The 23,925-nt window shown below is 39.3% G+C and overlaps 2 protein-coding genes across 6 annotated transcripts; both read right to left on the bottom strand.

The window, feature by feature from the left end:
• Positions 1-522: 522 nt before the first annotated feature.
• LOC126402118 (cytosolic sulfotransferase 3-like) lies at positions 523-19,953 on the bottom strand. Of its 5 annotated transcripts, XM_050063822.1 has the most exons (9): positions 19,795-19,953; positions 19,331-19,463; positions 19,078-19,200; positions 18,750-18,850; positions 18,452-18,578; positions 18,251-18,348; positions 18,084-18,162; positions 12,797-12,892; positions 539-865 (listed from the first exon to the last, which is right to left on the bottom strand). In XM_050063822.1, the coding sequence occupies exons 1-9, from the start codon at positions 19,813-19,815 to the stop codon at positions 753-755; spliced, it is 891 nt and encodes a 296-aa protein (XP_049919779.1). In that variant the 5' UTR covers positions 19,816-19,953; the 3' UTR covers positions 539-752. The 5 variants fall into 5 exon arrangements, with proteins under 5 accessions (XP_049919782.1, XP_049919781.1, XP_049919779.1 ...); XM_050063825.1 differs by lacking the exons at positions 12,797-12,892; positions 18,084-18,162; positions 18,251-18,348; ... (3 more) ...; positions 19,331-19,463; positions 19,795-19,953 and adding exons at positions 969-1,143; positions 1,231-1,328; positions 1,437-1,563; ... (2 more) ...; positions 4,038-4,170; positions 9,308-9,421 and having other exon boundaries at positions 523-865; XM_050063824.1 differs by lacking the exons at positions 12,797-12,892; positions 18,084-18,162; positions 18,251-18,348; ... (3 more) ...; positions 19,331-19,463; positions 19,795-19,953 and adding exons at positions 969-1,143; positions 1,231-1,328; positions 1,437-1,563; ... (2 more) ...; positions 4,038-4,170; positions 4,650-4,779 and having other exon boundaries at positions 523-865.
• Positions 4,618-9,444, bottom strand: LOC126402119 (cytosolic sulfotransferase 3-like). Its single transcript, XM_050063826.1, has 8 exons — positions 9,308-9,444; positions 8,967-9,099; positions 8,723-8,845; positions 7,192-7,292; positions 6,883-7,009; positions 6,677-6,774; positions 6,417-6,591; positions 4,618-6,313 (listed from the first exon to the last, which is right to left on the bottom strand). Exons 1-8 carry the CDS (start codon positions 9,326-9,328, stop codon positions 6,201-6,203), a joined length of 891 nt encoding a protein of 296 aa, XP_049919783.1. The 5' UTR covers positions 9,329-9,444; the 3' UTR covers positions 4,618-6,200.
• Positions 19,954-23,925: the final 3,972 nt, after the last annotated feature.

Genomic DNA, 23,925 nt, shown 5'->3' on the forward strand with positions numbered 1-23,925 from the left:
TGACAAGATGCTCCAGTGTGAGCAGACCACAAAGCGTATCAGGCACACTACACTCTGTGTGACACAGGACGTAAGGCACCACCCCCGGGTGAAACCCACATGTTTTGAAGTAGTCTCGTGGATGATTAAGGGACAAAAATGATTAAATGAATATGATTTATGTAGGGAAAATAAACAAACACGAATTTCCAGACACTATCATGCTGAACTTTATCTAACTGAAATTCAACATGAATCCCGTTTTAATAGTTGCTTCCCAAATTATTGTTAATAATTGATAAAAAAAAAATTGTGGGTTGGGAGGTCATGAACTTTTTCGGCTTGGCATGGCATAAAAATATTGAGAACCACTGCATTACAGGTAACAGGAACCTGATTTTCTCAAAGTAATGCCACATGTCCAGTCAGTCATGGACCCGTCTCCACATACACACAGCCTGTCCAGTCTTGTTCAAATTTCAGTACGGAACTGAAGTGTGGGGTCCGTCATCTTTTTCTTGTAGTCCACTGATCATTAATGTCTCACGCAACATCAACATGAATGAGTTCTTGCTGTTTTATTGCAAATATAGAAATTTGAATATGAATAAACACCTTTTTATTTACATCACTGATCATACAGATCTCTTGGTCTCATTTGAACGTGTCAGTGTAAATGGTGTTGTCATACAGCTGCCCTTTAATGACACATTAGCTTTGCAATCTTCTGAAGAGTCAGACTAACATAATATGTTAGTCTGACTCTCTCTTGTTCAAATTTCAGTGCGGAACTGAAGTGTGGGGTCCGTCATCTTTTTCTTGTAGTCTTCATCAAACTCTTCATTCTGGGAAACAGTGAAATGGTTCTTCCAGTCACCAACTTTACCTGCAGAACCACAGAGAGAATCAGACAGGTGCATTAGCTGAAGGTGGAGATCTGATTCTTTTGTTTTTGTCACACACATTTATCAATTTATTCATCAGGTTACCTTTTCTCATGAAGTGAGAGATTTTGAAATCCATTACTGGGTTTGAAGAATAGTTGGCCATGTCGTCCTTTTTCATATTATCAAACTGTGATCCACCTGTGACTCTTTTCTTCTCCTCGTCTGAACGAGACAAACCAAGAAAGCTGCACAGTTTGTCTACTTCCCGTCCAGTGTCCTGGAAACACAGTGGTTTAGATATTATCATTACACCGTTAGCAAATAGCCTAAACAGGATTAGATGCCAAAAAAACAACTACATCACCTCGACCATATCTTCGTAGAACATATAATGGAGTTTTGGATAACTCTGCTTCTTCTTCCACCAGCCGTTCACATGGTCGTACCAGGATCCAAACACCACTGAGACCACAGAACAATAAATGAAAGCACTTCAGTCGTGTTCAGTAGAAATTGATGCATCTCTGTACCAATAAAAAAAACTGCATTATTATAGTATTTTGTATATACTCTTTCCCTCCATGAATCTCTTGATGTAGTTGCTCCAGTCTCCAGGCTCTGGCTCAACCATGTTCATGGAATCAAAGTGAAAAAAAGACACCATGTTGTCTTTTGCATTGCGGGCCACGTAGACCATCTACAGAAGAAGAAAAAAACAAGTGTAACAGCAAGTGTTTGTTGTAGGTTGACATGTCTCTACTGCTTCTCTTTGTTATCAGCCTTTAAATGAAAGATGAGTCCTTGATGTTACTTTGGCTGCTATTGCAGCATCTTGTGATAATGCATTGAAATAATACAAATAAGACACAAACTACTGACCCTGCAGTTTTGCTCCCAAAAGGACTTTGGCACAAACTGGACTGGAAAATGAGTCTTAATGAGTCGGGGAGAGGTGGGGAGGTTGTCCACCAGGTCTTTTCCTATACAAAGAAATAAAAATAAAGTAAGAAGTGCTGCATTTGACATGACTGACCACTAAATATTACTAGCGTTACTGGAAAACTAGGTGGGGCTTATGTATATGGACTACTTTACATCTGAGTGTCCAAAAACGACATGCAGAGTCTCCAGGGCTCTATTCTGGGGCCTCTCCTGTTTTACATCTACGTGCTTCCACTGGCTCAGATTAAGGGGAACTACAAAATATGTCACAATATGCAGATGACACACACATTTGTAAAACCATATCAGCAGCAGATAGTGGTCCCAACAAGTCCCCCCAACAAGTCAGTGATTAGATGTGCCATAATTCTCTTCAATTAACAAAGACAAAACTGAGGTAATATTTTTTGGAGTCAAGGAAGAACAATTACAAATCAATGCTCAGCTTCAGTTGGCAATATTGAAAACTACAGACAATTACAAAGTCAGTCTACTATCACCTTAAGAACATATAATGGATGAAATAATTTTGTCTCAGCAGGATGTGGAAAAACTCGTCCATGCATTTTTTTTTTAAGACTTCCCCCTAATTGTGTCTTTCTGGTCTCCCTTTAAAATGTTAATCAGACAGCTGCAGCTGATTTAGAACGCTGCTGCTTGAGTCCTCAGTAAGAGCAAGACAGAGGATGACATGCATGTCAGGCTAATGGGTGACATTAAATTGGCCGTAGGTGTGACTGTCAGCATGAATGGTTGTCTGTCTCTAAAGCCCCTTTTACACTGCCAGATTTTCCGCAAATGTTGGGCCGATTTGCCGGCCAGCTGCGAGCGTTTATACACACAGAGGCGGAAAGGCAAGTTGATCCCAGGTGCCCAATTTTCCGCCTCGTAGGGTAGTCATATTGGCGGAACCCTTTTAGTTTAAACAGACCGAGGTGGCCTTCTGCCATGGGAGGGGCTGTTGAAGACTTGTGGGAGGAGCTGTTGATGACGCCGCACGTGCGAGCCACTGGCGGTGGATAAACAGGAAACAGCTGATAGCAGGAGTTAGCGAGCAGCTAGTAGCAAGAGGGAAACGCAAACCTGACAGACACTGTAAAGATGAGCAACTGGGGAGACAAGGAATTGCGCACCCTCCTTGCACTCGCAAACGAAGAGGCCATTAACCGTCAGATGACGGGGACGGTGAAGAACAGGCCGATTTACGAGAGAATCGCCGCCTGACTAGCTGTGGCTTCCCTCCCACGTCACTGTTTACGTCACATGCTGAGCTACACATTTTGTTACTTGCTCACGCCCCTCATTGCCCCGAAAAAGGCACATTCTGTATAAACAAAAGTAGGTAGGTGGCAATTTTCCGCCCTCCCCAATTTTGTTTTTATACTGCCAATGCTGAAAGAAGACTGATTGGGTTTTCCTGCAAATTTGCACAATTCCTATCTAAAAAGGGCTTAAGTGGCAGCCCTGCAGTAGTCTGGTGGCCTGTCCAGGATGTACCCCGCCCCGTGTCAGCTGGGATAGCTTTTGTTTGCCTCTGCCTTTTATTGAATCAAATATTAATTATTTCTCACACTGTGGCGCAAATTTCATTCACATGTTTTTATACGTGTCTTTGTATATTTTAGCTTATCTTCTGTTGTCTAGCTCTTTCATGGCATTTTTAATTGTATTCAAATTTCCTTTTTCTTTTTCATTTTTTATTGATGCTTTTGATGTTTTCTGAATTTCTTTGTGCTACATAAATAAACTTGCCTTTCTTAAGAAAATCTGATGCTGTAAAGTGCTGAATTGTTTTTTGACTGTGGTAAATAAAGTGTTCTGCGACACAAACCTTTCATATACAGTGAAAACATTTACTGAAGTTTACACAAATGGTAGAAAATGAGGTTTACTGAGGGTTTATTAATCATTTGTATGTTTGTGATGCATGTGTGTGAAATATGGAGAGTTTATTTGATCATCTTGACCTGAGCCCAATGGTGGGATGAAAATCTCCAAGAAAGGCACTCTGTCAAAGATTGGAACAGTTCTTTGACGCTCTGTCTGACCAAAATACAGCAGGTCAAGGATGTAGGAGACCCATGTGGTTCCTGAAAGACACAGAGACAGAGACAGAGACAGAGACAGAGACAGAGAGGAAATAAAATGATCTCAACCCGTCACCTCTATGCACACATCTTTTACGACCTGTAAAGCGTTCATACTGCAGTTTCCGGTTTACAGACTGACCTGCTTTGGGGTATGTTGCAATAAGTATATCATCTGGCCTGGCCTGGAAGTTTTGAACATTCTCCCAGTTGTCTGTGAAATAGTGGGTCATTGAGACTCCATGGAAGTCAAACAGTTCTGGTCGAGGGGGTAACTCCATGTTTAAAAGAAAGAAAGAAAGAAATGAACCAAAACATACAAACTATACGTTCATTGTGTGAGAGCAATTAAGCTGCAGCAATTTGACTGTGAGGAAAAGAATGCAAGCAATGTTTAGGGTCAGACAGTGAAGTCAGATTGTGTTTAAAAAGCAGCTTCTACAAGTCATCCTTAAAGAACAAGAGACAACAAATATTTAACAGTCCAAATAATGCAATGGTGTGCTCAAAGATTAAGTAATAGGTTGTAGTCAAGAAAAAGACACAGGTGCTGCTGAAGATTAAAAAAAGTTTAATATACAAATGTGTTAAAAAGCAATTATAAATATATACAGCTTTAACATGCACTTTAAATTACTTAGTCTACAAGCCAATACTCATTTGCTCTGCTTTACATGCTTAGCAAGAAATGAACTCCACTTGAAAGAAAAGCACAACGTAGCTCTTTGAAAAAAACTTTAATTTAGAGACATACCGAGCCGGGCTCAAATGACATGTTGAACGCTGCTGGTTTCTCTGCTGTATTTCTCACCCCCTTCTCTTCTCTTGCTGTAGTTTTTGTCAGACTAGCAAGCGATCCTGTCCTTCCTCTCTCTTCTCATTACATAACACTCTCTCTATTGTAACTGGAGCTCAGATTTGATTCTTTACTCTAGCCCCTCCCCTTTACAAACTTCCTGGGCATTTACCCTTTATTCCCCAGCTCTCGGAATCATACAGAGCATGCATGATATATGTTACAATACACCTAATTTGTCAAGAATCAACTTTTGTTTTTGATTCAGTGTGTTAAAGTTTAACACACGAATGGGTGCAGAGTCACTGCAGGTGGGGCGTGGATGACAGGGAATCCCTGAAGACACTGGGTTTCACTCGGATGGGTGTGGTTTTGCAAGACTTATCAGGAAACGCTTTGGCAACCTCTGCAATCATCGCAGCCTATATTAGGATCAGAATATATGTGAGTTATTCTTTGTTGTTGGACATGATTTAGTCTATCTTAATGTCAGTGTATTTAAGCACTGTTTAGTTGCATATATTTTCCATCAAACATTATTATGGTCACTCTGAGAATGTATCAGCAGTCATGTAAAAATTAAACGAAAATCTGCAGAGAAGTCTTGTTGTGGTTGCATCCATGCAGTAGTACAAGGAGCAAAAATGGAGACATGAATCTTCATAATTTGATGATCACATGAAAATTAATTTCTCATAGTTACATTGACAGTAAATCATAAGGAAGGTCTCCTGTGGTTTAAAGGTTCAGTGTGTAGGTTTCAGGGGGATATACTGACAAAGATAGAAAATAAATTTAGTATAAAAGTAGAGCCGCTGCTTCCTCGCCTTAAAGGGGTCAGTTGAGGTGATTTGGGCTTCTCATCAGGATGCCTCCTGGGTGCCTCCTGTTAGAGGTGTTCCCGGGCCTGTCCAACAGGTAGGAAGCCCCGGGGTAGACCCTGGACGCGCTGGTTGGATTACATATCTCATCTGGCCTGGAAATGCCTTGGGGTCCCCCAGGAGGAGCTTGAAAGTGTTGCTGGGGAGAGGGACATCTGGGGTGCTTTGCTTGGCCTGCTGCCCCCACAACCCAGCCCCGGATGGTTACAATTTTGTTAGCTTATCCAACAACTGACGAGATGACCCAATGTGAGCTGACGAGAATGCACATCAGGCACACTACACTTGGACAATTAGGGGAAAAAAAGGAGCCAAACAAATTTGAATGAATATGTAGGGAAAATAAACAAACAAGAGTTTGCAGATGCTGTCGTGCTGAACTTTATCTCACTAAAATTCAACACTAATCCTGTTTTAGTGGTTGCTTCCCAAATTACTGTTAATTATTGATCTAAAAGTGTTGGTTGGGAGGTCATGAACTTTTTCTACTTCTGAAGGGGGGCATGACAGAAACATATTGAGAATAATTTCATTAGAGCCAACAGTAACATGATTTTCTCAAAGTAATGCCACATGTCCAGTCAGTCATGGACCCATCTCCACATATACACAGCCTGTCCAGTCTTGTTCAAATTTCAGTGCGGAACTGAAGTGTGGGGTCCGTCATCTTTTTCTTGTAGTCTACATCGAACTCTTCATTCTGGGAAACAGTGAAATGGTTCTTCCAGTCACCAACTTTACCTGCAGAACCACAGAGAGAATCAGACAGGTGCATTAGCTGAAGGTGGAGATCTGATTCTTTTGTTCTTGTCACACACTATTATCAGTTTATTCATTGGGTTACCTTTTCTCATGAAGTGAGAGATTTTGAAATCCATAACTGGGTTTGAAGAATAGTTGGCCATGTCGTCCTTTTTCATATTATCAAACTGTGATCCACCTGTGACTCTTTTCTTCTCCTCGTCTGAACGAGACAAACCAAGAAAGCTGCACAGTTTGTCTACCTCCCGTCCAGTGTCCTGGAAACACAGTGGTTTAGATATTATCATTACACCGTTAGCAAATAGCCTAAACAGGATTAGACACCAAAAACAACTACATCACCTCGACCATATCTTCATAGAACATGTAATGGAGTTTTGGATAACTCTGCTTCTTCTTCCACCAGCCGCTCACATGGTCGTACCAGGATCCAAACACCACTGAGGCCACAGAACAATAAATGAAAGCACTTCAGTCGTGTTCAGTAGAAATCGATGCATCTCTGTACCAATAAAAAAAACTCCATTATTGCTGTATTTTCTACATACTCTTTCCCTCCATGAATCTGTGGATGTAGTTGCTCCAGTCTCCAGGCTCTGGCTCAACCATGTTCATGGAATCGAAGTGAAAATAAGACACCATGTTGTCTTTGGCATTGCGGGCCACGTAGACCATCTACAGAAGAAGAAAAAAACAAGTGTAACAGCAAGTGTTTGTTGTAGGTTGACATGTCTCTACTGCTTCTCTTTGTTATCAGCCTTTAAATGAAAGATGAGTCCTTGATGTTACTTTGGCTGCTATTGCAGCATCTTGTGATAATGCATTGAAATAATACAAATAAGACACAAACTACTGACCCTGCAGTTTTGCTCCCAAAATGACTTTGGCACAAACTGGACTGGAAAATGAGTCTTAATGAGTCGAGGAGAGGTGGGGAGGTTGTCTACCAGGTCTTTTCCTATACAAAGAAATAAAAATAAAGTAAGAAGTGAAGAAGTGCTGCATTTGACACGACTGACCACTAAATATTACTAGTGTGACTGGAAAACTAGGTGGGACACTCTGGCACAGTACTAAACTGGTGTAATTCCTACTTAAAAGATATGGACTACTCTGTGTCTACAGGTAATTGTACATCTGAGCATACAAAATTACATGCAGAGCCTCCAGGGCTCTATTCTGGGGCCTCTTCTGTTTTACATCTACATGCTTCCACTGGCTCAGATTAAGGGGAACTACAAAATATGTTACGATATGCAGATGACTCACAAATTTACATAACCATATCACCAGCAGAAAATGGTCCGGCACAAGCTCTGACCAAGCGTACTGCACAAATGAGCAATTGGATGTGCCATAATTCTTTTCAAGTAAACAAAGACAAAACTAAGGTAATTGTTTTTGGAGTCAAGGAAGAACAATTACAAGTCAATGCTCGGCTTCAGTTGGCAATATTAACTACAGATGATTACAAAGTCAGTCTACTATAACCTTAACTTTTTCCCTGCCATTTACAAGATTTTCCACCATTTATGACCCAGCTCTTCCCCACCATTGACGAGATATTCTGTCAATCCATGTTTTCACTGTTACAAGATAGGGGGCGTTGGTACACATCTTTTGAAACAGAATAGCACTGCCATGTCCAAAAACAAATGAAGAAGAAGATATGCTGGAAAGTGCAAGAAGATGTTGTAACTTGTAAACTACACAAAAATGCCAGCGCAGACTGTGATAGTCTGGCGGCTTGTCCAGGATGGACCCAGCCTTTGACCCAACGTCAGCTGGGATATGCTCCAGCCCCCGTATGACCCCAAACAGGATAAGCGATTAGGTAAAATGAATGAATGAATGAATGAATATTCTGGGTATGTATGAGTATGAACTGGATTTGTAGTACAGGCCTCCGACTTCTCAGATCTCAGTCTGCTGCAACTCTCCTTTCTTTTAGATTAATGAAGACTTTTTTGTTTGCCTCTGCCTTTTATTAAATCAAATATTTGATTATTATAACAGTTTTATTATCATTATTATTATTATTATTATTATTATTATTATAACACTGCACCATAACTTTTATTTTATTGCTTTTGATGTTTTCTGAATTGCTTTATGCTACATAAATAAACTTGCTCAAGAAAATCTGATGCTGTGAAGTGCTGAAATAGTTTTTTGACTGTGGTAAATAAAGTGTTCTGCGACACAAACCTTTCATATACAGTGAAAACATTTAGTTCTGCGACACAAACCTTTCATATACAGTGAAAACATTTACTGAAGTTTACACAAATGGTAGAAAATGAGGTTTACTGAGGGTTTACTAATCATTTGTATGTTTGTGATGCATGTGTGTGAAATATGGAGAGTTTATTTGATCATCTTTTTGACCTGAGCCTAATGATGGGAAGATGAGCTCCAAGAAAGGCACTCTGTCAAAGATTGGAACAGTTCTCTGACGCTCTGTCTGACCAAAATACAGCAGGTCAAGGATGTAGGAGACCCATGTGGTTCCTGAAAGAAGACAGACAGAGACACAGAGAGGAAATAAAATTATATCAACCCCTCACCTCTATGCTCACATCTTTTATAAGCTATAAAACATTTACACTGTTGTTCATGTTTATAGACTGACCTGCTTTAGGGTATGTTGCAATAAGTATATCATCTGGCCTGGCCTGGAAGTTTTGAACATTCTCCCAGTTGTCTGTGAAATAGTGGGTCATTGAGACTCCATGGAAGTCAAACAGTTCTGGTCGAGGGGGTATCTCCATGTTTAAAAGAAAGAAAGAAAGAAAGAAAGAAAGAAAGAAAGAAATGAACCAAAACATACAAAGTATACGTTCACTGTGTGTGTACTTAGTCTACAAGCCAATACTTATTTGCACTGCTTTACATGCTTAGCAAGAAATGAACTCCACTTGAAAGAAAAGCCCAATGTAGCTCTTTGAAAAAGACTTTAATTTAGAGACATACCGAGCCAGGCTCAAATGACATGTTGAACGCTGCTGGTTTCTCTGCTGTATTTCTCACCCCCTTCTCTTCTCTTGCTGTAGTTTTTGTCAGACTAGCAAGCGATCCTGTCCTTCCTCTCTCTTCTCATTGCATAACACTCTCTCTATTGTAACTGGAGCTCAGTCCCAGATTTGATTCTTTACTCTAGCCCCTCCCCTTTACAAACTTCCTGGGCATTTACCCTTTATTCCCCAGCTCTCAGAATCATACAGAGCATGCATGGTGTATGTTTCCATGTACCTAATTTGTCAAGAATCAACTTTTGTTTTTGATTCAGTGTGTTAAAGTTTAACACACGAGTGGGTACAAAACAAACAGGGGCATGTTTGGATCACGAATTTGAGCAGGAAAGATATAACAGTCAGCCTCAGCAACAGTAATCCTTAAAAACAGGTTTTACTGTCATACCCTGATCACACTCAAAAGAAATGATGTTCTATTGCAAATACCGAAATATGGATCGGAATGAAAATCTTTGGATTTACATCAACGATCACACTAATCTCTTGGTCTCATTGGAGAATGTCAATGTAAATGGTGTCGTCACACAGCTGCTCTTTAATTACACACTGAGGAATGAAATTCCATATTTGTTAACTCCCCTGTCTGTTAAACCATGTGAGCATGTCGAAAACATGGATGTGATTTTAGACACTTATCTTAACTACCAGAAGCACATCGCTAATATTTCTAAGAACGCCTTTTTAGACCTCAAAAATATATCAAAATTTAGATGCTTCATGCCTCAGTCAGACTCTAAAAGGCTGGTTTATGCTTTTTTTTTCCAGCAGGCTGGATTACTGTGAAGCATTTTTGCTGGACTGACAATGCAGACATTAGATAAACTTCAGCTTAATCAGAATGCAGCAGCCAGAGTTTTAACAAAAACTAAAAGGTCTGACCACATAACTATATTATATTCTCTTCTGGCTCCCAATAAAACAAAGAATTGATTTTAAAATACTTCCTTTTTTTTTATAAATGTTTTAATGGTTTAGCTCCTTCCTATGTTGCTGACATGCTCACAGAGATCACACCAGAGAGATCCCTTAGATCATCAAATACAGGTCCACTCATTGTACCTAAAATCAACTCTCAATCAGCTCATGGTGCTTTTAGTCATTATGGTCCTACTCTCTGGAATTCTCTTCGACATGAACTATGGTTTGCTATAACACTGTTCTCTTTTAAAAGCAAACTAAAAACATCTTTTTTTGCAACCTTTTAGTTAGGTTTTAAGTGTATTTTTACTTGGTATAGGTATTATTAATATTATAATTATCTCCTCTTTTTTAAGAATAATGATAATAATACCTTCTTATTTTGTTTGTTTTTATCATGTCCTGCTTGTTCTAAAAAGTCCCATACCCACTTAAAGGTCCAATGTGTGGAATTTGGGGCATCCATTGGCAGACTTGGTACATTATTAGTCCGGGCAGCTAAGCTGCCAGGACACTATTGTAATCCTAGGTATTCTTCTTCTTTCTTCTTTCTTCTACCAGGGAAATCATACTTCCCATGGGTGAAAACTCACCAAACTTTGCACAAAGGTCCAGTCTCATGCCAGATATCCTCAGCTGTAAACTCAAGCCAATAGTCCTGTAACTGTAAACGGTACTGTAAACATATACATACAAATTCTTGCTAAATAAATCTTCAATGTTCATGTAAAAAAAATGACAAAATTCTAGAGGTAGATGATGTGTGGCAAATTTCAGAATTTTATCTCAAAAACTGAATTTGTGACAGCATTTTGAATTTTGCTCTAATGTGAACAATTGGAGTCAATTTAAAAATGGCAATTTTAAACATCAGTTTTTCACTTATGGAGCAAATCAGTCATTGTTACAAACAAATTACCAACATCTCCATGCTGTCTAGATGCAATATGTGTATTTTCATATTTTTGTTTCGATAACTGAATTTTGAAATCTGCTTTTCCATGCATGGACGGCTGCTAAACCTGCACGCCTGGCTTAGTCAATTTGTGAAGCTACACATGAATTGTCACTGACTAATAAGCTCAGTGAGATAGAAATTGATTCTTAGTCTCAGAGGTTGTGAGTTCAAGCCTCAGCTGATACAAAAGGCAGATTGTGTTGCTAAATTCCTAAATGTCTTCCAATTCTTCTGCTTGTTGCTCAGAATTGCTTAAAAATGCCTGGACCCAACCCATCGCTGCGCAGCAGCTATAATATTGAAAAGTATGTTTTCATGATACGACCTGAAAATAAGAATTGTTTTCTTTGTGTTACCTCAGAATGAGTCATTTAGATCTACACACAGAGCTGGTCCCCCTCCATGGAGTCCGCCATGTTGTTCTACAGTAGCCCAGAACAGACACTGGCTGTCAAAAACTGGCTCTATAGGGCCATTAGTATTTTTCCGTCAGCAACTGTGGTTCGCCTACATGCTTTACTCACAGGTTTCACTTCTGCAACCTCTCTGCTCAGTGCTGCTAAATCCTACACACTGGACCCTTAAGAAATGATCAGTATCAGTATTGGTATCATTAAAACTGTAGCAAAAAGTATCGGTATCATATTGAAATAAAAATGGATTGGTATTGCCCCTGCTTAGTTGACATGATACTATACATTCTTTTAATTAAACTAAGTTAGTTTAAATACATCATTGATTATTTTTTGTTTTCTGTACATACAGTTAGGGTTGGGCGATATGGATGAAATCAAATATATTTTTAAACAAATACCTCAGTCATGATGCAACGATGTTGTGGGGTTGATTATCAATGCTTTTACAAAAATATTTACACAATGAGATTTTTGTTAAATAATCATCAGTAATGTGGAGATAATGACTAAATGGGTAAAGGCAAATAAGCAAGACCAGTCTGGTAAGTTCAGAAAATTACATCACTTTACTGTAAAGCAGCATTTAAAAGCAGGTTAAAATCAGCACTTAGAATATTATGATATCCAAAATCTCAATATGTAGTCGCATATCACAAAATCAGTGTATTATCAATATATTCCTCAGCAATCTCTTGTTATGAAAAAAAATATTCACCTTCAGACATGATCCGTCATTTAATTTTTACCATGCTTCATAGAATATCATTCACAGCCTTAATTCATATAATCAATAAGAAGATATACGCCACACATCTGCTATCATATTAGAGGCAACAGTAACTTGATTTTCTCAAAGTAATGCCACATGTCCAGTCAGTCATGGACCCATCTCCACATACACACAGTCTGTCCAGTCTTGTTCAAATTTCAGTGCGGAACTGAAGTGTGGGGTCCGTCATCTTTTTCTTGTAGTCTTCATCAAACTCTTCATTCTGGGAAACAGTGAAATGGTTCTTCCAGTCACCAACTTTACCTGCAGAACCACAGAGAGAGTCAGACATGTGCATTAGCTGAAGGTGGAGATCTGATTCTTTTGTTCTTGCCAACACATGTATCAATTTATTCATCAGGTTACCTTTTCTCATGAAGTGAGAGATTTTGAAATCCATTACTGGGTGCAGTGAATAGTTGGCCATGTCGTCCTTTTTCATATTATCAAACTGTGATCCACCTGTGACTCTTTTCTTCTCCTCGTCTGAACGAGACAAACCAAGAAAGCTGCACAGTTTGTCTACTTCCCGTCCAGTGTCCTGGAAACACAGTGGTTTAGATATTATTGCATTGTTAGCAAAGTAGCCTAAACAGGATTAGATACCCAAAGAATACTACATCACCTCGACCATATCTTCATAGAACATGTAATGGAGTTTTGGATAACTCTGCTTCTTCTTCCACCAGCCGTTTACATGGTCGTACCAGGATCCCCATACAACTGAGGTCACAGAACAGTTAATGAAAGCACTTCAGTAGTGTTCAATAGAAATCTTTGCATCTCTGTACCAATAAAAAACTCTATCATTATTGCATTTCATGCATACTCTTTCCCTCCATGAATCTGTGGACGTAGTTGCTCCAGTCTCCAGGCTCTGGCTCAATCATGTTCATGCGATCAAAGTGAAAATAAGACACCACATTGTCTTTGGCATTGCGGGCCACGTAGACCATCTACAGAAGAAGAAAACACTGAAATGATCTAAAGAACTTTATATGAGACATAATATACTTTTACACACCTAGACATGCCTTAAATTCTACTGCTTCTCTTAATCATTACTCAGCCTAGGAATTAGATATGAGTCTCTTCAGCATCTTATGATCATGCAGTAAAATAATATATGTAAAATACAAACTACTGACCCTGCAGTTTTGCTGCCAAAAGGACTTTGGCACAAACTGGACTGGAAAATGAGTCTTAATGAGTCGAGGAGAGGTGGGGAGGTTGTCCACCATGTCTTTTCCTAAAAGAAGAGTTAAAGATGCAGTAAGGAAATCTCTGATGCTGTAAAGTGCTGAAATAGTTTCTTGACTGCTATGGTCAGGTAGGTAATGTCTTTTGACACAAACCTTTAGATACAATGATAATGTTTACGGAAGTTTTATGCAAAAGGTAGAAAATAAGATTTTCTGAAGGTCAAATAAGTGTTTGTATGTTTATAATGAAAGTTCATAAAATATGGTGAAGTGTTTTCGATTGTCTGTTTGACCTGAAATCAAAGACGGGATGAAAATCTCCAGGAAAGGCACTCTGTCAAAGATTGGAACGGTTCTCTGACGCTCTGTCTGACCAAAATACAGCAGGTCGAGGATGTAGGAAATCCATGTGGTTCCTAAAAGACAGACAGAGACACAAAGAGAGAAGGTGGGGGGGAATAAAATAATCTCAACCCTTCACCTCTTTGCACACACCTTTTATAAGCTATAAAGCATTTACACTGGAGTTCATGTTTATAGACTGACCTGCTTTGGGGTATGTTGCAATGAGTATATCATCTGGCCTGGCCTGGAAGTTTTGGATGTTCTCCCAGTTGTCTGTGAAATAGTGGGTCATTGACACACCATGGAAGTCAAACAGTTCTGGTCGAGGGGGTAACTCCATGTTTAAAAGAAAGACCAAAAGAAAAGAATCAAGCATACAAATAACTACACTGACTCTACAAGTCATCTTTAAAGAGGGAGAGACACAACAAGTAGTTAACGGTCCATGAGGACAATGGTGTCATCAAAGATTAAGCTTTCAAATGCATGAAAAAGCAATTATGAAAATATAGCTTTTGCATGTGTTTTAAATGACTTCTCATTTGCTCCGCTTTACAGGTTTAACAAGAAATTAACTCTGCTTTAGAATAAAGCCAAATTAGCTATTTTTAATAAAACGCATTTCGACTTTAGATTAATTTAGAGACATACCAAGCCTGGCTGAAACGACATGCTGAATGCTGTTGGTTTCTCTGATGTAGTTCTGACTCTTTTCTTTCCTCCTGCTGTAGTTTCTTTGTTTTGTATATTTTTCAGATAAGTCAACTGCCCTTCCTCTCTACTATCATTACATAACACTTTCTCTGTTGTCTCTGGTCCAGCCCAGGTGTTTCATAGTATTCCTGCTCCTCCCCTTTCTAGATATCCTGGACATTTACCCTTTATTCTCCTGTCCTCTCAAAAACTTACAGAGTTAAGGTATATGTAACCCTATACCTAATTTGTCAGGAATAAACTTTTTTGAGGGTTATGTTTGTATCAAGAAATTGAGCAGGAAAGATGCATAGACAAGAGTCAACCTTAGCAACCTCAAACAGATTTTACTACTTTCATTCTAATTTGTTCGTTCTAACCACTTGAAAATCTAACTAGAAAAATGCATTTTCAACAGAAAATGCAGTGTGAATGCTGAGAGCTGAATGGATTTTATAGCATGGCTAGAAACACAGACGTATTAAACAAACTGCTTGAAGAATCTTAAAGCCCAAATGCAGTGCACTGCAGAAGACTGGAGTTCAACCACTGACACTGACGGGCTGTGACCGATCTGCCAGAGTGCAGCACACTATTATGACATGAACTCTCAACTCTGTTGTGCAGTAACAACTGCTGCTGTTGTATAACATTTTTCTTTCTTGGTGAATAACCATCAACTGGTACAAAACTCAACTCTCCCACTCAGGAAATTGAGCCCCACTGTGCATTCCAATACGCACATTACCATACCATATAGTATGCCAGAAAAAGATTTAGTATGTCCTTATACATAGCATGTCAAATGCAGTATGCCATAAATACCAGGATGTTCTACTACATGCAGTCCGATTTTGCAGTATGCAAGCCAGCATGCTTTTGTGACTATTCTGACACACAATCCTCTGTGCAGCAGACGATACGTCACATCTACAAACCCACAAGGAAATGATAGCTGATTGAAAGCTGCAAGAAGTCGCAATGACAGATGACAGTGCATTTAAGTAACTGATGACCAGTTGAGAAGTAATAATAGAAATACTGATTGTTTAAGTGAACAAATAATCATAAATATTACAAACAACAACAGGACATAACTATAAAAATAACAGTGACAGAGAACTGCAGATGTAATTTCACTGTCTCAAATATGATACGTTAGAATCTACAATCTGTGCAGCTACAACACTCAAGTTAAACTACATATATTGTAAAGTAAGGCAAGGCAAGGCAAGGCAAGTTTATTTGTATAGCACATTTCAGCAACGAGGCAATTCAAAGTGCTTTACATAAAACATACAGCAAGTAAAAGCAATAAAGGCACCATAAAAAGACATTAAATACAATCAGAAAGAGTTACCTTGGAAATAAAATAGTACAATTAATTAAAAAGAGTTTAGTAACAACTGCAGAGCTCTCCAGGTTGACCTCTGTCTCTGGTGAACTTGGTAGGTGGTGTTTCTTTTATCTCCTAGGTAACAGATATCAAAGCAAGCTGATCAAAGTGCAGGGCGTAATGTTTTAAGAAGGTAGTGTGGCCCGATTGTGTGCATACTGCATGCAACAGTACGTACTTTTTAAGGGCAGCTGCTGTACCTTCTAAAAGATCCACTTGCACCATTGACACAGCAAAAGCTGTAGTTGTGGTAACAGTAGTGATGTAATCGCCACCTCCAAAAACCATGACTGAGAACCAGTGATTGCTGAAGGTGCAATCAATAAGCTGATCGTCCAAGCTGATTACAAATGAGCCCCGATGCATTTATGTGTTTAAAAAATGTTTGTCATTGTTGACAGTGGCAGTTCCCAAAATGCACATTGATTTATGCCGAGTGCTGTACCCGCTGAGCTACCAAGATCCTGGTTTATACAAGGGAAAAGATAAAGTCTTAAAAAGGATGGAGGTCCTAACGATTAAAAACATCATGTAAAGACACTGCTGCAGTTGTAATCGAATCAACCACCCCAGCTCCTCCTTTTCATGCTGTATCTGACTTATCAGTGTCATTTCTGTTTGTCATCGGTGCTGCTTTGTTCTGGTCCCGGGGGGTCTTTGCTGCTGCTCTCTCCGCCTTATGCTTTCCACATAGGCACATGGAAGGGCAGGGAGGTTTGCCTCTCTGCCTCAGGCTTTCCTCATTTGCACATGGAAGGGCAGGGAGGTGTGCTCTCTCCGCCTTATGCTTTCCACGTAGGCGTGTGGTAGAGGCTTTCTGCGTAGGCCCAAGTAAAGGCAGAGGGGCCCCAGAACAGAGCCATACCACCAAATATAATACTGCGCCAAATATAATACTGCAAAAGGAAATAAAGTTTTCTTTGACAAAAGTGTTCCTGACTGAAATACATTTTATTTATAGAGTGCGTTCATGCTACTCAAAGGCACTTTGCATTAGATAAAAACGTTCATAAAATGAAATACACATTAGAAGCTCTTTTGAAAAGATGAGTTCTGATGAGTGATTTGAGTCGGGAGAGGTTGGTGCAGTCTCGAATGTGTTTGGGGAGAGAGTTCCAGAGGGAGGGGTTGGATATGGAGAAGGGTCTGTCGCCCCAGGTTCAGTGCTTGGTCCTGAGTGGTGGAGTCATGATGCAACGATGTTGTGGGGTTGATTATCAGTGCTTTTACAAAATATTTACACAATGAGATTTTTGTTAAATAATCATCCGTAATGTGGAGATAATGACTAAATGGGTAAAGGCAAATAAGCAAGACCAGTCTGGTAAGTTCAGAAAATTACATCGCTTTACTGTAAAGCAGCATTTAAAAACAGGTTAAAATCAGCACTTACAATATTATGATATCCAAAATATTAACAATATGTAGTCTCATATCACAAAATCAATATATTATCAATATTTAGCTCGGCCAAACATACAATCTCTTGTTATGAAAGAAATATTCACCTTCAGACATGATCCGTCATTTAATTTCCATCATGTTTCATAAAATATCGTTCACAGCCTTAACAAAGAAAATTGACAAGAAGATATACGCCACACATCTGCTATCACATTAGAGGCAACAGTAACTTGATTTTCTCAAAGTAATGCCACATGTCCAGTCAGTCATGGACAAATCTCTGCATACACACAGCCTGTCCAGTCGTGTTCAAATTTCAGTGCGGAACTGAAGTGTGGGGTCCGTCATCTTTTTCTTGTAGTCTTCATCAAACTCTTCATTCTGGGAAACAGTGAAGTGGTTCTTCCAATCACCGACCTTCCCTGCAGAACCACAGAGAGAGTCAGACAGATGTGATAGCTGAATCTGATTCTTTTGTTCTTGTCACACACATGTATCAATTTATTCATCAGGTTACCTTTTCTCATGAAGGGAGAGATTTTGAAATCCATTACTGGGTGCAGTGAATAGTTGGCCATGTCGTCCTTTTTCATATTATCAAACTGTGATCCACCTGCGACTCTTTTCTTCTCCTCGTCTGAACGAGTCAAACCAAGAAAGCTGCACAGTTTGTCTACTTCCCGTCCAGTCTCCTGGAAACACAGTGGTTTAGATATTATCATTGCATTGTTAGCAAAGTAGCCTAAATAGGATCAGACCCCTCAAAGAATACTACATCACCTCGACCATATCTTCATAGAACATGTAATGGAGTTTTGGATAACTCTGCTTCTTCTTCCACCAGCCGTTCACATGGTCGTACCAGGATCCCCATACAACTGAGGTCACAGAACAATTAATGAAAGCACTTCAGTAGTGTTCAATAGAAATCTTTGCATCTCTGTACCAATAAAAAACTAAATTATTGCATTTCACGCATACTCTTTCCCTCCATGAATCTGTGGACGTAGTTGCTCCAGTCCCCAGGCTCAGGGTGAGCCATGTTCATGCGATCAAAGTGAAAATAAGACACCACATTGTCTTTGGCATTGCGGGCCACATAGACCATCTACAGAAGAAGAAAACACTGAAACGATCTAAAGAACTTTATATGAGACATAATATACTTTTATACACTTAGACATGCCTTAAATTCTACAGCCTATACATTAGATATGAGTCTCTTCAGCGTCTTATGATCATGCATTAAAATAATATAAGTAAAACAGAAACTACTGACCCTGCAGTTTTGCTCCCAAAAGGACTTTGGCACAAACTGGACTGGAAAATGAGTCTTAATGAGTCGAGGAGAGGTGGGGAGGTTGTCCACCATGTCTTTTCCTAAAAGAAGATGCAGTAAGAACATATCTGATGCTGTAAAGTGCTGAAATAGTTTCTTGACTGCTATAGTCAGGTAGGTAATGTCTTTTGACACAAACCTTTCAGATACATTGATAATGTTTGCTGAAGTTTATGCAAAAGGTAGAAGATAAGATTTTCTGAAGGTCAAATAAGTGTTTGTATGTTTATAATGAATGTTCATAAGTGTTTTCGATTGTCTGTTTGACCTGAAATCAAAGACGGGATGAAAATCTCCAAGAAAGGCACTCTGTCAAAGATTGGAATGGTTCTCTGACGCTCTGTCTGACCAAAATACAGCAGGTCGAGGATGTAGGAGACCCATGTGGTTCCTAAAAGACAGACAGAGACACAGAGAGAGAAGGTGGGGGGGAATAAAATAATCTCAACCCTTCACCTCTTTGCACACACATTTTATAAGATATAAAGCATTTACACTGGAGTTCATGTTTATAGACTGACCTGCTTTGGGGTATGTTGCAATGAGTATATCATCTGGCCTGGCCTGGAAGTTTTGGATGTTCTCCCAGTTGTCTGTGAAATAGTGAATCATTGACACTCCATGGAAGTCAAACAGTTCTGGCCGAGGGGGTAACTCCATGTTTAAAAGAAAGAAAAGAACCAAAACATACAAATATCAACGTCTACAAGTCATATTAAAAGAAGGGGAGACACAACAAATAGTTAACGGTCCGTAAGGACAACACTAGTGCTGCTGAAGAAAAAAAAGTTGAATATTCAAATGCATGAAAAAGCAATTACGAAAATACAGCTTTTGCATGTGTTTTAAATGACTTCATGCTGAGTCAGTTCTCATTTGCTCCACTTTACAAGCTTTAAAAGAAATGAACTCCATTTGAGAGAAAACGCCCAATTTAGCTCTTTAAAAAAAGCCTTTTAGACTTAAGCTTAACTTTGAGACATACCAAGTCCGGCTGAAACGACATGCTGAACGCTGTTGGTTTGTCTGCTTTAGGTCTGATTCTTTTGTCTCCTCCTGCTGTAGTTTCTTTGTTTTGTTTTGTTTTTCAGATAAGCAAACTGCCCTTCCTCTCTACTGTCGTTACATAACACTTTCTCTCTTGTCCAGTCCCAGATGTTTAGTATTCCTGCTCCTCCCCCTTTCCAGATTTCCTGGACATTTACCCTTTATTCTCCTGTCCTCTCTGAAAGTACAGAGCATGCAAGGTATATGTAACCCTATACCTAATTCGCCAAGAGTAAACTCTTTGAGACAGCATGAAGCATGCAGGGACATGTTTGCAGCATGGTATTATGACATAAATTCTCCGTCGGGTTGTGCAGTAACAACTGCTGCTGTTGTATAACATTTTTCTCTCTTGGTGAATAACCATCAACTGGTACAAAACTCAACTCTCCCACTCAGGAAATTGAGCCCCACTGTGCATTCCAGTACCTATACTACCATACTATATAGTATGCCAGAAAAAGATTTAGCATGTCCCAATACATAATATGTTAAGTGCAGTATGCCAAAAATACCACGATGTTCTACTACATGCAGACTGATTGTGCAGTATGTAAGCCAGCATGCTTTTCTGGCTATTCTGACCCACAATTCTCTGCACAGCGGACGATAAGTCGCAATGACGGATGACAGCGCATTCAAGTAACTGATGACCAGTTGAACAGTAATAACAGGAATAGGCATATATATTACAAACAATAGGACATAACTATAAAACAACATAGACAGAGAACTGCAGCTGTGATTTCACTGTGGCAAACGTTAGAATCTAAAATCTGTGCAGTCATAACTTTGAAGTTAAACTACATACATTGCAAAGTAACAACAGCAGGGTGTAACGTTATGACAAGGTAGTGTGGCCCGATTGCGTGCACACTGCATGCAACAGTACGTACTTTTTAAGGGCAGCTGTTACTAAAAGTAAAAAAATAAAGTATGCGAATCGGCCCCCACCCCCAGTCTCCCACGAGACAGGGGTAGGGGTAGAGTTGTACTGCAGCTGCCAGAGACAGATGTCATTCGGAGGCCTCTGCTGTTGTTATTTTGCAAGTAATAACTGCACATTGTAGATTCCAACCATTCATTGCTCTGTCATTGTTAATTAATACATATGCCCTTTTGTTGTTGGTTACATTTATGATTATTTTATTGAATTAAACAACTAATATTCCTATTATTACGAATCAACTGGTCATTAGTCACCCAAGTCTGTCATCCATCATTGTGACTTCTGAAGTCGATCTTTTCTGCAGAGGATTGTGGGTCAGAATGGCTGAAAAAGCATGCTGGTTGGCATACTGCAACATGTGACCGGATGTAGTAGAACATCCTGGTATTTTTGGCATACTGCATTTGACATTATCTGTGCATTCCAATACCCATACTACCATACTATATAGTATGAAAAAGATATAGTATGTCCCAATACATAGTATGTTTTTCATTGTTGACCATGCAGTTCCCAAAATACACACTGATTTATGCTGAGTGCTGAGCTACCAAGATCCTGGTTTATACAGGGGAAAAGATTAACTATTAAAAACATCATGTAACAACACTGCTGCAGGTGATATCAAATCAACCAGGTGAAGTTTAAGACAAGGATCATTTCTGGACAGACCAGAATTTGAACGTGGTGGACGATTGGCTCGCACTGTATTCACTTACTTTGAGGCAATAATAATTCAGATCAGAATTTAGTAATCTCCAAATAAGAAGCTGGTTTATTTCCGATAAGACACAGAAAAGACTGTTGTGAGCAGCAAAATAGTCCTCTGGGTGTGACCATCACCTCCTCAATGAAGGCTGCTCGTTGAGGTGTTGAAAAAAAATAAAATAATACATTTTATTTATCGGGTGCGTTTCATGGTACTCAAAGACACTTTGCAATAGTTAAAAACAATCACAAAATAGAATACAGTAAAATACACACAACATCATTCACACATTAAAAGCTGTTTTCAAAAGATTAGTTTTGATGAGTGATTTGAACCGGGAGAGGTTAGTGCAGTCTTGAATGTGTTCGGGGAGAGAGTTCCAGAGGGATATGGAGAAGGGGCTTTGTGAGTGAGGAGAAGGACTTTGAATTGGATGTGTTGTGGGACAGGGAGCCAGTGGAGGTTCTGAAGGACAGGGATGATGTGATCACAGGAGCGGGAATTGGTGAGCAGATGGGCAGCAAAGTTCTGGATGTACTGGAGTTCAAAAAAAAAAAAAAAAAAAAGCTTAACACTTTAAAAAGTATAAATGCTGGTCAAAAAACTAAAAACAAGCACATATGTCCTTGATAAACATTTAGACATTTGAATGCAAAATGCATGTGGAAGAAAAGTAATAAAGCTCTGCATAACAATAGTGTGAAACTGTGACAGCATTCAGACTAAATGGTCTTCAGTTGTTTTTCAAAAAGCTTTGAGCCTCAACATGCTGCATGGACGTCAAAAACAATGTCAGCCACTTGAGAATTGCTTGCACAGCGTGCAGGCTTTCAACTCGAAACATATAAACATATGGCATTCTTTCCCCTTTAAAGTGGCTTTGAGGTCGCACTAAATGAGACAAAACACAACAAAGCTTCTTTTTTTTTTTTTTTGCAGTGTTCTTCTTACATCTGCAGCTCTGCTCTGGCAAATTGAAAGCCACAGTTCATTTTGTGCTAGACAACCACCCTTTCCCCAGATATGTGTAGATAAAGAGTCTTGGCCCGTTTTCAAAAATACTCCCAGCAGCCTGGAGAGGAAGTAGAAAAGAAACTGAAAAATCCTTGCATGAGCACTTACCAAATGGTTATGTATATATGTGAAAATGTCGCAACCATTTGATGAAACTTCCACAATATTTTGAGAAAGAGATTCACCATGTGACACGCCACACACCAAGTAGAATTAGAGCTCTGGCAAACAGAGTGAAGAAACAAGAAGTTGAGGCAGTGAGTTGAGGGAAAGAACAGTCTTTCAAACCCTGGGCTTTTTTAAGGTTGCACAAAAGTAGATTATCTTTACTTAAAGACATAATCAGACAGAATGGGCCACGCAGCTGAAAAAACACTGACTTATCTATATACTTTATATTTAAGTTTATTTCATTTCACAGTGTTCATCTGACTGCAGTCTCCACCCTCTCATGCGTGAACAGTTAGCAGTAGGAATAGTGAAGTGAAATGTGCCAGATGTTGGGTGAGCATTCCTCAGGAAGCCCAGTGGTCGTTGTTTGCTTATATTTGTCTGATGTTTCGACCTATAAATAGACCCCTGCAGTGGCTATCAGGCTGTGCCATCATAAACCAGATTTAACTTGCCTTTAAGCTGCCTTCAAATCCTTACAAAGAGCAGATATGCAGTAAGACCAAACATCACAATCTAGATCGACAAACTTTACGAACAGTGGTGTAAAGTAACAAAGAGCATCTACTCAAGTAATAAACCACAATTTTTAAGGTGTTTTCTATGAGTATTTTCATTTTGTTATTTCATACTTCTACTTTACTATATTTCAGAGGGAATTTGGGAAGTATTGTACTTTTTACTCCACTACATTTATCTGTCAGCTTTAGTCACGAATTACTTCACAGATCTTATTATATCATGACGAAAACTCTGTCTGTCTGTCTGTGTGTGTGTTCCACGTTTTTCTCCTCACTGACTTGGTCAATCCATGTGAAATTTGGCACAGTGGTAGAGGGTCATGGGAGGATGCGAATGAAGCAATATTCCATCAATTGGCCAAAGGGGGGCGCTATAGCAACCGACAGGCATTGTAAACCTTGAATGGGCATATCTCATGCCCTGTATGTCGTAGAGACATGGAACTTTGCACAGAGATGCCTCTCCTCATGAGGAACAAATTTGCCTCAAGAACCCATAACTTCTGGTTATGTAGATTTTCCGCCATTTTGAATTTTTTGAAAAACACTTAAAATCGATCTCTTCCTAGGAAGTTTGACCGATCTGCATGAAACTGGGTGAACATAATCTAGGGACCAATATCTAAAGTTCCCTCTTGGCAAAAGTTGGAAAACTTACTAAAACTGAGCTTCTATGAGGCAATGAATATTGCGGAGGGCGTGGCT

This window comes from Epinephelus moara, chromosome 16, assembly GCF_006386435.1.
Source record: "Epinephelus moara isolate mb chromosome 16, YSFRI_EMoa_1.0, whole genome shotgun sequence".
NCBI lineage: Eukaryota > Metazoa > Chordata > Actinopteri > Perciformes > Serranidae > Epinephelus > Epinephelus moara.

What these genes read in the sequence shown, in the direction of transcription:
- LOC126402119 (XM_050063826.1), bottom strand. Translation starts at nt 9,328, where the DNA reads ATGTCATTTGAGCCTGGCTCG. An exon ending in CTTCCCATCATTAGGCTCAG is followed by an intron (nt 7,293 to 8,722) that starts GTCAAAAAGATG and finishes TTCTTTGTATAG; the next exon opens with GAAAAGACCTGGTAGACAAC. An exon ending in CAGATTCATGGAGGGAAAGA is followed by an intron (nt 6,775 to 6,882) that starts GTATGTAGAAAA and finishes CTGTGGCCTCAG; the next exon opens with TGGTGTTTGGATCCTGGTAC.
- LOC126402118 (XM_050063825.1), bottom strand. Translation starts at nt 9,328, where the DNA reads ATGTCATTTGAGCCTGGCTCG. An exon ending in TTTGGGAGCAAAACTGCAGG is followed by an intron (nt 1,564 to 1,745) that starts GTCAGTAGTTTG and finishes CTTCTTCTGTAG; the next exon opens with ATGGTCTACGTGGCCCGCAA. An exon ending in GAGATTCATGGAGGGAAAGA is followed by an intron (nt 1,329 to 1,436) that starts GTATATACAAAA and finishes CTGTGGTCTCAG; the next exon opens with TGGTGTTTGGATCCTGGTAC.